Source organism: Cinclus cinclus, chromosome 2 (genome assembly GCF_963662255.1).
Source record: "Cinclus cinclus chromosome 2, bCinCin1.1, whole genome shotgun sequence".
NCBI classification, from domain to species: Eukaryota; Metazoa; Chordata; class Aves; order Passeriformes; family Cinclidae; genus Cinclus; species Cinclus cinclus.
Genome location: NC_085047.1, coordinates 62,339,348 through 62,354,352, shown reverse-complemented (window position 1 = coordinate 62,354,352; position 15,005 = coordinate 62,339,348). Strand labels below are relative to the sequence as shown.

The 15,005-nt window shown below is 35.6% G+C and overlaps 1 protein-coding gene across 2 annotated transcripts in view; it reads right to left on the bottom strand.

Moving 5' to 3' along the window:
- Window positions 1-15,005, bottom strand: part of TDRD3 (tudor domain containing 3) — a 92,516-nt gene that overhangs the window by 39,723 nt on the left and 37,788 nt on the right. For both annotated transcript variants that reach the window (XM_062487760.1, XM_062487761.1), the window contains exons 2-5: window positions 11,667-11,751; window positions 7,910-7,975; window positions 4,454-4,614; window positions 2,237-2,378 (exon numbers count right to left, since the gene is read on the bottom strand). In XM_062487760.1, coding sequence (XP_062343744.1) covers window positions 2,237-2,378; window positions 4,454-4,614; window positions 7,910-7,975; window positions 11,667-11,751 — 454 coding nt within the window. The remainder of the gene's footprint in view (window positions 1-2,236; window positions 2,379-4,453; window positions 4,615-7,909; window positions 7,976-11,666; window positions 11,752-15,005) is intronic.

The window sequence follows — 15,005 nt, the reverse complement described above, 5'->3', positions numbered from 1 at the left end:
CCTGAAAGCAATTTCAAACACTGTTCTGAATGGAAGAAAACAGTAATACAACCGAACAAGTAGAAGCTGACAAGTAGGTGCAAGGGCAATACCTTAAGAGAGGATAAACAAATTTTATTCTAAAGTTCCATAATGTTATTTGGCTTAACACTAACTTTATACTAAGTATAAAACCCCCTTATTTCATAATCTACACAGGAAGCCAAATTAACAAATCTCAGACTTTGTAGTGGAGAGAAAACATAAAACTGTCTTCAAAAATAAAAAACTAGCTTCAAAACAAGTAATTTGAAACAGATACACAAATGAAAGTTTTATGTCTTTTTATACAAACGCAATTCAGCATATTATTTAAGCTTCCATGGCAAGATTAGCCAGGGAGTGGCAATGTCCTGATCACCTCTCAGATATTTTAGCAATTAAGCTTATTTGTCAGCTGTACTCTTCTACAAACCTTTCTGAACAGGATAGAAGCATCATGTTCATAGGGAAACTGCTAACCACGTAGCATCTGGCTTCTAGAGATTTGTTTGAGCCATATCTGTCTAGCTGTCAGTCTAGATATAGAACTGGAACTACAATTTCCAGTGTTTCACCTGTCCAAACTGATTCCTTGTCACTCACAGCTTTTCTGACATGGCCACGCTCATGTACTGTGAGCTGGTCAACAAGAAAAAGAAAACAATACTCTGGCAAACTCCAAAAGTTTGAGAACCACAGCGCTGAGGGGTTAGCAGCAGGCAACAGGTAACTTTCTGTATCTTACCAGAGCAAATCAGTGGTGCCTACCACTCTTTCAAACATATTGCATACAGCCAAGCAAACTGGCTAACAAGTGCTGAAATCTGTGGTCAGCAGCATGCCTTTGGTTATTAAATTCTTTGCTTTTTGTATTTACATAAATAGTATCTGTTCCAAGTTATTTCTTGATCCTGTTTTCAAAAACCAATTATTAAGTATAAAGCAAAACTTACCTGTTGAAGTCCAGGCAGAAGAAATACGAAAACAGACTGTCTAAAATATCACCAAGAAAGCAAACCAGTTCTATTCTTGTCTTGTAAATTGCACAGCATTCTTAAGAATGCGTTAGCTCCATGTTCTCTCTTCTGCCCCATCTACCTTAAAAGTCAGTGATTTTTAACTGAAGAGAGAACTCATAAGCCTCAATACTAAGTAAGAATAAAAATCATAAAATGGGATGTTTCAGCCGTTGGCCCCGGAACCTTTTTGATTTTGAAAGCTTCATTTAAAACCAAGAATGTTTTTGTGTTTTAAGAAAACCCTTATTTTCAGCTATAAAAGCTGAAGGATGCCAAACAGAATCTACTAGAATGCATAATTCTAAAATTCAAGCTAATTTTGGCCCAGTTTGCCAAAATCTATTAAGTGAAACCAAACACTAAAGAAGGCTAGTCCTAACAAAAATTACTCAGCTCAACTTCACAGGACCAACAATAAAATGAGTACTTCATACAGAACTAACCATCATGCTCATAAATAGCTGCGCTGTTTCAGAGATGTGGATGCAAAAATATACAGATATGCATGGTTGTAGCAGCAATAGTTAATCTGGCAAGTATCTGGGACTAATGGTAGTAGGGTCAAAACTCCTGCCTTAGGAACTTCCACCTGTTCGTGAGAAAAAGTATGAAAAAACGTTCCTGCAGCCACTTTTCTTCCACCGGGACAGAAACCAAAGGAAAGGAGCTGGCACATATTTATGCAGTGTAGGAAGAATTTTAAATCTCCAATTTGACTTTGTAACCACAATGTATCTAAAGTATTGATGACAGGTGGAATACAGTGCTCGTAACAAAGGTTACCAACTTCAATGCTTTCTGTGCATTTATTCTATTACTTTTGCCTCAAAAAAACAGTCTGCAGACAGTAACTGTAGAAAGCAGAACTCAATACCATAGTATTTCGGTACTAAACACACTGTTTAAGAAAGCAACCACCCATGACTATTTACCAAAATAAATGTAATATGTTTGATTAATGCTTTCAATCCCTGCAGAAAGGAATCAGTTCCCATGCACAGATCACATGTAATTTTTTAATTTGCAACATTATACATAAGATCTACCTGCATACATTTCTGCAGCCCTAAAACTATTTGGACAGTACAATTCTAAAAGATTATTACACAAAAGTTTGCAGTAAACAGAATAAGCTTGATGTTTTTAAATGTAATATGTAACTTGTAAGATAAGCATTTCCAGTGGTGTTACCTCACCCTTTGTAATTCCCACTTTTCTATAAGATGCTCCACTTCACCTCCAAGAACTGCTGTGTTACTGTCATCCAACAGCAAGAATCCATTTCGCACTTCAACAATTCCTGAAAGCTTAATTTTTGTTCCAGGTGGAGTGTTCAGGCTAGAGGTAGAAACAAAGTCAAAAAATTCAAATACATTTATTAATATTCTGTCACAAAGAAACATATAAAAAACTGCTGTTATTATAATTCCAACATTTTCATATGCCATATTAAAAAAAAAAATGCATCAAAAAGCACAGTACTTTTCAATAGTTTTATTGGAACACTTCCCACCTGTTATACAAAAATGCCATACTGCAAATCAGATTCTAACAGAGATTAATATTAGCAAATTGTCTTTTGGTTAGTATCTAATTTCATAATACCAAACTAAGGATAGGATTTTTTTTGACCATCGGATTATATTCTTAGACAACTGACTTTAAGGCAGGTTCCTCATATTTACAGTTAAGAGTGGATTTCCAAATAATTAGTATTTCAAAATAATTAAACAATAATTCCAATAATCCATTTTTTAATACATTTAACTTAGTAGAAAGCAACCCTTCTACACACTGCTAAGAGCTAGGACTGTACTAGAATAAATATAAAAATCATGCATCTCTTAGTTCTTCTTCTCTCACTACTCTAAAATTTAAAAACATGAATACTTTCTTTCATCAGCTTCCACATGGTGCCACCTTATCTTCTTCTCATGTGAATCTACCCTAGGAAAAGCAACAGCAGAAGCATAAAAGAATCACGTATTTCCAATAAGTAATTGAAAGATACCACAAGCAGTGCAATCTGGAAACTACTTCTTCTTGTGAGAAACAGGACACCGCCAGTTAAAACCTTTCAACTGAGAGACAATAATCTCTTTAAAATATGCTAGAGCTACTGTTGCAATCACAGGCCCATACCACATGGTGAGGAACATTCATAATGGAGTCTGACAATTACAGTACCAGTGGCATTTAACCTTAGCAAAGTTCATGGATTTTTGGATTCTTCTGATAAAGGTAAAATGAAGTTAAAAAATAGACATGAAAAGAAATACAGAAAAAAAAATAAAATAGACAAAGGGAAAGGGGTAAATTGAAACCAGAGTCATGAAAAACTTGTAATTTAAAAGAAAATTGTGCTTATTTATTTAAAATAACACAGTGTACTGAAACAGCATATAATCCAACATCAAACCTGAAACAATTGCACATAACATGAATTAAATCTTTAAACGCTACGTAAAAAGAAGAGCTCACAACATTACTACAGTGGTGAGTTCTCTAACACTTTTGAGATTTTATCAAAAAGCTTTCAAATTATGTCTTGTACTGGGTGTTCATCTTTAAACATTGTGTGATCTAGAATCTACTTACACAGGAGTCTGTTTGCCTTCCTTTATTGCTCTCTTTATATTCACATTGGAATATGATATTCCAAGTTCTGCTGGCTCAAGCTAAAATTAAAATATCATTAAATGTTCTGACAGCATCACTCTAAACTGCAAGCTGGCTCCTGCTCAGAAGGAACAGTTTAACAGTACAAGATGACATTCAAAACTTAACCATATATCTATAACTCTTGCGGCTAACAGAGAAAGACAGAATATGAAGGGGTTTTTTTAAACCAAAGTTATCTGAATTAGAAGAGTGCAGAGCACACCATGACTCTGCAGACTAAACACCAGAGAGGTGTTTTAAGCACCTAAATAACCAAACACACAAAACATCCCCATGTTCAGCAGTAATCAGCTCTCTTATCCTTCACTTTTAACTGAAGAAATCACCAAGTTAAAGGCCTGCCCATGGTTAAGCAGCATTAGCTGCACTGGACTGTCAAGCCCGTGGCATTCCTACTACAAAGGGTAAGGCAAAAGATCTGCTGCTACCAAAAATTGGGAATTTGGCTCAAGTTTACATACACCCCCAAAATGCTGTGTGTTGCAAAACTGCAACTCAGTAGATGGCTGCAAAAATCCACTTTCTTCCATTATGCGGCTCAGCATAAACAGAACTGTAAATTACATTTATATAAACCTTTGCAGGCTGAATTTAAATTTCTCCTTTATATACAAATCCAAGAAGGAAGCCTCCTTTGTCAAGCTTTTTTTTTTAATAAGTTACTAAGGACATTTCCACTATTTCAAGGATATTCATGTATCAAAAAAGGAATGGAAAAGAAAGTTGCTCACCTTATTTTTGACATGTTACTGTATTCTATAGCTGTGCAGCTTGTGTGTCCATCAGTCATCTGTAAGCGTAACATTCTGGGAGCAGCCTGAGATTCTTCATTATCCTTTGGTGCAGCAACATTGCGAATTTTCTGTATTTGCAGGACACATGGCCCTTCCAGCTAGATAAGTCAAACAGAAAAGACAAAAGTGTTAGAACTGTTAAGCAAACACACTACAATATCTAGACACACCAACAGATGCCCCCAGGCAAAGCAAAGTGCAATTTGATCAGGAAGTCATGTTGAATTTTTATCACTCATGTACTCTGTCTTTTAAAGCATGATAAAGATGGCTTTTTCAGAGAAACAGTTGTGATGCTTCACACATCTCTGAGGTATCAATTATAAAAAAAAGTGAATGAAAATAGTTGAGGAGGCAAACAAACAAAAGCAGAGATACTATCACTTCGACCACAGTATGGAGTCCAGATAAGATTTCACTACAGAGTGTCACTGACAAAGACTTCTGAAGAACAACAACAACAAAGAAAAAACAGCTTAGAAGACTATCTGTTTCAATCGAGAGGAAATTTCAAGTACAACTGCTTTGTACCAACCAACTAGAAATACAGCTTCTTTGGACAACGGTCCAATTAAAACATAACAAACTGAAGGGACATCACTTGTCTATTGATTATGTAAAAAAAAAAAAATGGACACACACAACTACAAACACAACAGTCTATGTTACAAAAGATAAAAATAATAAAAGATAAAGATAAAAACTAAAACACAACCAAGCAAAAAAAAACAAAAAACAAACAAACAAAGAGCAACAACCTCCCCTAAAAGAACCCACCACAAATAAAAAAACGCTAAAATAAAGCAAATTAAACCCACCTGAAAAACCCAGGCCCAAAACAACCACCTAAACCATTTATCACATTTCAGCTATAGCTAAGTCATTTTAATTTCTCTGAAAAAAAAATTGTCTGTGGATGCTCAACTGGTCTGTAGCTCCCAAATGACAGCAAAAAGACGAAGAAGTGCACAGTGCACCACCTTCTAACCTTGAAGAAAAAGAGGTAAGCAGAAGAACACAAAATGAGAGCAGATAACCAGTAAGCATATAAAAAAGAAGAGAAATTAATCTATAAGAGAACAGGAACACAGTAACTTTACTATGATGGTAGCAGAAGATCTGATGTAACTATCATTCTCACTGAAAGAGGCTTTTTTAAATACAGATCAGTTTTAACTGGAACAATAAATCTTATCACCATTTTGAAGAAAAAAAAAAGGCTGTAGGAAAGAAAAAAACATAATCAAAAAAACAATTAAACACAAATTAGAAAGCATACGATTAAACCTTTAACAGGAATTAAATTGCTGGCACCTCATGTTTTGAACTGCTTACCATCAATTTGCCAGAACTCAGAAAGGAACTCTTGAGATCACAACCTAAATCCTTTCTGAATGCTTCTTCTTCAGCTAATGTTTCCCTTGTAGTGATACAAGTTCTCAAAAGAAAACTAGTAATACCTTAAAATGAAACAGCTATTGAATTATACATTGTAACTTTATAGTCTTCTTTGGGCTTTAATTCCTTCAAAAATACTTAAGGTATCTTTATGGTATATAGTCACCTAGATGGAAATGGGAGGATTCAGTTTTTCCAAATCCTATGCAAATGTGGCCATCTTGTGGTTAATACTGGTAATTTTGATTTTTTAAACTCTTACAAAACACAGATATTAAATGAGTGAATGAAACAGTTCTGTGTATTATTGACTGAAGTTGATAACCATCTATTAATGCTCATATACCCATGTTTCATACTAGGACTCTCCCAGCTTTTATGCAACTATTTGCCTACTATAATAGGCAAATAGTTGCATAAAAAGTTATTTTTAAAATAATTAAAGGTTTTTTTCTATGGAAGATGGACATACATCATAGGTTCTCAAGACACAAATAATACTGATATCAGTCTTGGTTGAGAGGAACAATAGTAGCACATAATTGCTATTTTTCACTGAAACAAATTACTTTCTATGAATAGATTACACTAAGAGGTTGTTCCTCTCCTATAAAGCAAATATTCTTTTTTTGTAAACACATAGCTCTATAACATAATGTATTTGCAGACGCTGAAAGCTAAACAGCAGCACTGATTAAGGAATCAGATTTGCTTTATGTTACTCAAATAAAGGAAATTATAGTAAGAAACCAAGGATTCAGCTACTATCTAATAGCTTGAGCTAAAAATTATAGATAGGAGTCCTTCTCAAGCAGATTTTTTCTGTGTAATTCTTTCCAAAACCTGAAGGATTATCATCCTCCAGGAAATGGCTTGCAAGTGTCTGGTGTGGGCTTTTTTAGAATACTTTTCTAAGGATCTATGAATATAGATAAAGTTAATAAAACACTTCCAATAAAGTTAGTTTACTAAGCAATATGCTGCATGCACAGACTGCTGCCTAGCTAAAATCCACGATCCTGCATTGGACTCTCTCTCTCAAGCATGCTTTGCATAAATGGCGATAATGTTTGTGCTTTTTTTTCTTGTAGAAGAAGTCTGTACTTGCAGCAGTGACCACTCGATTTAGACAACAGAAAAAACAAATCCAAACAACTCTTAACAGACTCTCTCATCAACCAATCTCGCTTTCTTAAAACAAACCCACCTTAATTTACTACTATCTGAATTTCAGCAGTAAATAAAGAAATATGTTTCCCCAGAACTTTCATACCAGTACTATACTGTCATTATTTGAAGTAAGGAATAAAGAATTGAAGTGAGAAGCACCGCTAGGTTTAAAATAAAATTCCTTCATTTATTCACTCTGAATCACATGTAAGGAGCAAAACAGGAAGGGTGTACAGAAGGGTACAAACTTCATTTTTACTTAAACACACAACATGCACTAAAACATAGCACACCCAAGTTTCATGTATAATACTCTTCTCTAGCATATGAAGTGTTACACCATCTAACATGCTTTATCTACATAACCTGTAGGATACACAGCCATAAGAAACTTACGTAAAGTGCATAGCTATAGCCATGGATGTCAGTGGGCAAGTAACACAGCATGAACATGTATCATCCTGTATTAGAATCAAGCCACTACTTCAATTTATCTCTAACCTGCTTTGTTGCCCTCTCAGGATAATGATGGGAAAAAATGAAATTCTGATGCAATGTCAAGACCAAACAAGTTAAATGACTTTCCAGCAACAAATGAAGTTGCCAGAATAGTTCAGAGTTTTATTTAAGCATTTCAAAGTTGTGAAATAAAACCCAAAAACTCCTCTTTTATGGAGCTTATGTTCTTACATTTAGACTATAATATATTCAAACACTGGGGGCTTTTGTATGCGAAGTAATGACAAAACCAAACTAACGTCATAGAAGGCTGTCATCACACAGAAATCACAGAATACAGAAAAGTGAAGTAAAAATATTGTCTACCTTTTCCACCTTTCCACCATTGATGTCACTGGGGAGGAATTTCTTGCCAATCGTTCTTAAATCTGTCTGAAATTATTAGAGAAGACAAGAAAACATTAACTTAAAATATGCACTTGAAAAAAAAAAAACTAAAAACATAAAATAGGAGAAATAATAGCATTTTTTCCATAATGACAACTATTTATTACAGAAATCCACTCCTGCGTGTGATAAAACATTCAACAACTCAAGAGTTTATAAAATAAATTATTTTGCTTTTTAAATTATATTCTTGTTTCTAGTACATTTTCCAACTTTCATAAATATGCTTTTAAATAGAGAAAACCAAATGACTATGCAATGTTAAGTGGTTAAACATAACTTTGAGGTTTAATAGAGGTAAAACATTTTTCTTTGCTCTCCATCTGGCACTTGAACTATTTTTAGTTTGTGCCTTTTTACATGCACAAATCCTTACTTACTATGACCATAAACAACTCTTTCAAAAGAAAATGTGCTGAATGTAATTACTATAAGAACTTCAACAATATTTTATTATTAATATATGTCAATGGCCTACTGTTCTGGCACCCTGATCTAGAACTGAGCAGGACTGTATTTTTGTATCTGAAATATTGTAAACAATTTACTTATTCTGGTTTTCAGTGAGAAACACTGGTAAATTACAAATTTAAAAAATCCTAAGAATGCACCTTCATACTAAGTATCTACAGAGGGAATAAATGCCCAATCCTCCATTACACAAGATAGCCAGTTAATAAGGAAGCACACTGAGTTTTCCAACTTAAGTATATCCGAGGAAACTCATCTGCAAGTTGTGTATCTCTGAATAGCACACAGGCTCCTATAAACTATTCCTGTGTGTTCCATATCCATATCATAAAATCATCATAGAATGTTTTGGGTTGAAAGGGACCTTAAAGAACATCTAGTTCCAACTCCCCTCCTATAAGCAGGGTACACTAAGATCATATTGCTCAGAGCCTATCCAACCCACCCTTAAACACTTCAGGGATGGGGCATCCACAACTTCTCTGAGCAATCTGTTCCAGAACCTCATCACCCACAGAGTAAAGAATTTCCTTCTAATATCTAGCCTAAGCCCTACTCTCAGATTGAAGCCATTCTCCCTTGTCCTTTTACCACATGTCCTTGTAAAAGGTCTCTCTCTCCATCTTTCTCAGAAGCTTCCTTCAGGCACTGGAAGGCCACAATTAGGTCACCCCTAAACCTTGTCTTTTCCAGGCTGAACCTTCCCTATTCTCCCAACCTTTCCTCACAGGAGAGCTTCTCCATCACTCTGATCATCTTGGTGTCCCTCCTCTGGATTTGCTTCAACAGGTCCATGTCCTTCCTGCACTAGGGACCCCAGAGCCTGGAGCAGCTCTCCAGGTGGGGTCTCACCAGAGCAGAGCAGAGGGCAGAATCCCCTCCCTGGCCCTGATGGCCACACTGCTTTGGATGCAGCCCAGGACAGGTTTGGCTTTCTGGGCTCTGAGTGCACATGGCTGGGTCATGTCCAGCCTCTCATCCAGCAGCACCCCCAAGTCCTCAGGAGGGCTGCTCTGATCTGTTCACCCCTGACACCAGGGACTGCCCTGACCCAGGTGCAGCACCTCGCACTTGGTCTTGTTAAACCTCATGAGATTCCCATGCACCCACATCTTGAACTTGTCCAGGTGCCCCTGGATGGCATCCTGTCTTTCAGGTGCATCAACTGCACTGCTCAGCTTGGTGTCATCTGCTTATTTCCTGGGGGTGGACTTGGTCCCTTCATCTGTGTCATTAATGAAGATATATAGTGACACTGGTCCCAATACAGATGCCTGAGGGACACCACTTGTCACTGACATTCATTGGGACTCTGAGCCATTGACTACTACCATCTAAATGGGAACGTCCAACTGTTTTCTTATGCCACTAACAGTCCATTCATTAAATCCATCTTTCTCCACTTTAGAAAGACAACTATTCTCAGGGACCATGTCAAAGGCTTTACAGAAGACCAGATAAATGACATCAAGCCCTTCCCCTGTCCACTGATGCAGTCACCCAATCACAGAAGGCCACTGGGCTGCTCAGGCAGGACTTGAACTTGGTGAAGTCTCCAGCTTTGCAATCAGTGCAGCAGGAAGGGGACACAACTTTTTTACAAACTCTTTTTAACTTCTTAGACAGAAGAAAAACATTTGAAGGACTGAAGATACATTTGTCTACTTCACACTTATTTAAGCAATTCACACACACACTCAAAAAAGGTCAGGTGACTTCATGATTTCTTCTGCCTGAAACGTGCCTCTAGCAGTCAAGGAAGAATTTGTAAGAATAGGAATATAAATTCACTGTTACTCCGCCATTAAAGACACACTGCTACCCTCTACTTACTCAACAGACAAGTTAATCTTCTGGGCACAAAAGCAACTGACTTTAGGATAAAAAGTGATAAGCCATTACTTCTGGCTTTAGAGTACTTGTGCAACATTTCTGGTTTATTTTTATTATCTATCAAACAAACCTGAAAAAACAACACAGGCACAAATGATCATGTGAGTACTTGTTCCAGCAAATGATTACATGCAGGATAATGCCCAGCAACACACAAGTATTTTACTTGGGTTTTGTATAAAGCAGCAATGTATTCTCAAATATATAGGTATGCTGCTCTGGTCCAGAAATCAAATGCTTGCCTTCTGGATGTTTTGTTTTACATTCTTTGCATCTTTGCATTATAATTTTGCTTTAATTCTTTTCATATTTCTTACATGAACTGGTGCCTGCATACATGAGTGACTGAACACATGCTTTAAACAGCAAGTGAAAGGGGCAGAGGGAACACTCTTCAAGAGCATCTAAAATCATCTAGTGGTTGAATCTTGAGGGTAGACAAAATCCCCAACAACTCTCAAATAATTTAATTATTTTATTATTTGGCCAAGGAAGAATACTTTTCTCTTAAGCACTTGACTACATTATCTTCCCCCTTGAAACTACGTATAGCTTTTATGTTATATTAAACCATATAAAGTACAGTTTATATTAAAGCATTTAAAACACCTGAGTATGGATTTGATAAAATATGTTAAAGTAACAAATACATTAATTAAGAAAGTGAGCAGAGTTATTAATTTTTATCTACAATGTATATAATAGAATTCTAAAATACAGGGATTTACATGCACGCTTTTCTCCTTAAAATTATTATGGCTTATTGCTTTGAAGATGTTGCTCTATCTTGTATACTCCTTGTTAATTTTTTGCCAAAATTATGACTACTAATCCAGATTTCTATAGTAAATAAAAAACCCCAGGTTCTTATTACATAAATATGTAGTCAACTCTGGATACGTAGTTCTGAATGCGCTTTAAGAAGTATCATGTCCAGAAGACAAAGTAAGGTTGTTTCATTCATCCCAACAAACTTGTACCAAAAGTTCATACTCGTGTCATTGCATAGCACTTCTGGTTGTATTACTGCTTGTAGTTTGACTTTAGTTTTACATTTCATAAACAAAAACACATTTTCCTACTGATAAATCTGTTCTTTTCTCCTACAGGTTTTGCAGTTTGGAATAGATATTCTTTCCAATTAAAACTCACAATTCACACAGGCAAGGAGAGAGATAAGTACTCTGTCCTTTACATAAATCACACAGACAACAGTACACTCAGTCAGACACACAAACTTATACTTGAGCCATTAGACCTATCATTTTTAGCATGATTTCTCAGAAAAAGACTTTTCATTACCATAACTTACATTAAGGGCAACTAGGATAATATCATTTGTATTAACTTTTTCAGATGAACTTAAGCAAGCTTCAATTCCTTCATCTGAAAGATACCTGTTAAAGAAAGAAAAAAAAAAATTAGAATATCACATGATGTATCAATGAGACAAACATTTCTTCTGTCTATGAGATTGTCTTTAGCTCCTGGCTTTTGTACTGATGAAGCATAGATAAAAAAAAAAATATTTGAAAAATTACTTAAATGTCATCAGTTTCCTTACACTGACATGAGGTTAAGAAAACTATTTCTTCTTTCACAATTTCTATACAGAAGAAAATTTTTAAAAATGCAAACCAAAAAGGAAGTTGCACTTACAGAGTAATCAGAGCCATCACAAACAGGGTGACACTGTGCTGCTCATGACCACCCCCTGAATTACAGGAACCTGGCTTCAAACCTTTGACTTTTACTTGATGGAAGAAGCATATTTTCACTTGCGCATTTGCAAGTAAAAAAACCAAATCAAACCGAAACAACCAACTTCCATCCTGCTCAAAGCACAAGCATATCTATTTGTAAAGAGCAAGGCTGTACAGTTAATCCCTCAAGGGCTGGGGCACACAACACTACCATCCTATAAAACGTATTTTGGTTGCCTGGGGTACAAAGAAACCGGTAAAAATGGAAGCGCATTACAGTGCAGGAATAGTCAAATATGGTGAAAAGTGCTAAATAAGAATAAAAATTCTCCTCCACAATCACATTTGGAAAAAGTACTTATGATATTGATGGTGGTAGTGCAGGATCAGTATCTTTCTGCAAAAAATCTGTAAGTATACAATAAAATTGTTCATCTGAACACTAAGTTTTGAATTTATTATCTGAATCCATTTTAAAGGGCTGACCTATTTTGACCCTCAAAAACCACTTTTTTAAAGGATAATTTTAACTTGAGTGATCAGAAATTGTGACATTTGTTGTTCATTTTGCCTACTCTAACCCATTTGCAGTTCCAGCTTTCAATTTTATGCAGCTGGTAACCTGCCTTCTTCTGCACAGCCCTTCATTTTATTCAAATACATCACCGCAACTATTAAATAATTGATGGACACCCAGTCTAAACACAGTCAGTTCTTCCTCAACATTTAAATAACAACTCACCAAGAAATCACCATTTCCCAAATAATAAAAGAATGATTTAAGAAACAAAGAGTACTAAAAAATTACTAAAAATAAACATTCCTAGGTGCTTCACAAAATACTTCTTTCTGAAGAAAATAACATGCACAGTGTAACACACAAACAAAGCAAAATACTTGAAGGGCAGTACACTTGACAGACCTTTTTGATTCCAGCCCTGGTGATTTAACATTGCCCTTTCCAGTCCTGCCAGTGTTCCCAGACTAATTACTGGTCCCAGCTGTGCTCTAACCCAGACACTTGATGGGATTTATCACGTCAGACCCTGGGATCTAGCAAACCCCAAGTCTCTAGCCCACCATCACCAAAAAAGAAGAAAAGCCAATAATGAAACATTCAGATGGCAAAAAAAATTTGCATATATATATATATATATATATAAGCACAAGAAGAAACAATCCCATTTTTTAATAAAAGACAGATGCTTGAGAAGAATCAGGTAGCAAGATGTCTTGGCTTGCATGGGAATACAGGATTTCCCAGCTGAGTAAGTTTCAGTTCTATGATATGGGAATATTTAGGCAACTCCTGTGCATTAGCAGATCTCATTAGCTGGAGTCAGAAGGTAAAGCAGAACATCATTCCCACTCTGTGCCAGGAGAAACAGAGACATCCAACAGACTATTCTGCTCTCGAGGCTTCAACTGTGGCTTAATTACACCAACCGACTTCCTAGAAAGAGCAGTATCATAAACTCCACAAGTTTACCTTCTGCCGTCTTCAGCATAAAACTGCACAGAAGTTGAACAGCAGGGACTGGGGGAGTACAAAACCCATAAGCTGAGTTTTTGACTGTTGGCTAAATCATGGAAGGATTCTTATTTTCTGCTCCAAATGCAAATGAAGTCACTCTTCATTCTACTAAAGCTAGAGGGACTGCATTTCTCTTACAGAATTATTTAAGCTGAGCACTTCAACATAAGCACTGCCATTTTCCAGCAAGAAAAGAAAAACATTTTTAAAGAATGAGTAAACAAGAATCTAACCTATAACTAAACTTTCTCTATATAGGACAAGATTAATTCTGCTATTACAAAATTCACTGCTGAGTCATGTTTTACTTTCACACCTCAAAGTGAAGACTGAATCACTGCTGTCAAAATAGCACTCTGGTTTAGTCAAAATTTTCAGTTTATAACTTTTTATATATAAACTTATATATGAATTTTCTGTTTAGTTTGTCTCATTATTTAGGAAAGCTTTTGAGGCAGAAGAACAAAGAGAAACTCACTGGAGAAGACCACTAATTTTTGACTTGTGCTAATTTAAGCAACAGCACTTAGCAAAAACATTGCCTATCTGAACAAAATCTCTGCCAACCTCACAGACACCAATCATGAAATACCACTGGGGACATCTGTTATGTTGATTTAAGCAAACAACAAAGCTTTGTAGCAAAAATCTGATTGACTTGGTTATTATAAGAGTTTTCAAAAAAAACAAGATCTGTGAATATAAATGTAGGGGAGATATTTTATTGCTTGGGGTTGGTTGGCTTGGTTTTTGTAGATGCTTATTACATGAAAGCACAAATTAGGTAAAAGCAAAAGATCAGAAAAAAAATTACTTTCAAGAAGATCACATCAACAGTTCTGTCAGCAGATTTTTGCTAAGGAACTTCAACAGAGGAAAAAAAAGAGCTTTCCAGTAACGTGTGAGGTATTGCTTCTGTGCAACAGGATGCAAAACTACAGATTTAGTAAAAAATGGTCAGAAATTGGCAAGGAAGCAAATTGCAACCAGGAGACATTGTACACCAGGACTTAGACAAAGTACAGATTTCTCCTGCTTTAACAGAAGCTTGAAACCAATGTATATAAAGTCACTCATTTCCATTTTGTCATAATAGCGTTCTTATACAGACTTACTTCATATAGCAGTGAGTACTCCAAGCATGTTTATAGTTTCTTAAACTTACAGAAACTTACTTTAAATAAATTATTTTATTTTCTCCTGTTTGTATAGTCCCCCATAAGAACTAAGTTATAGATTTGAGTATTTCCTGCTACAGGCCCACAAGTTATTTAATAAAATATAAATATTTTTATTAAATTAATTTTAAAATAAATTTATTTATACAGAAAAGAAATACATCTACTTTGCTCAAATATGAAAAGGGAGTTACAATAGACAAAGCTATCTCTTCAGATGGCAAAATCCTTCCCCC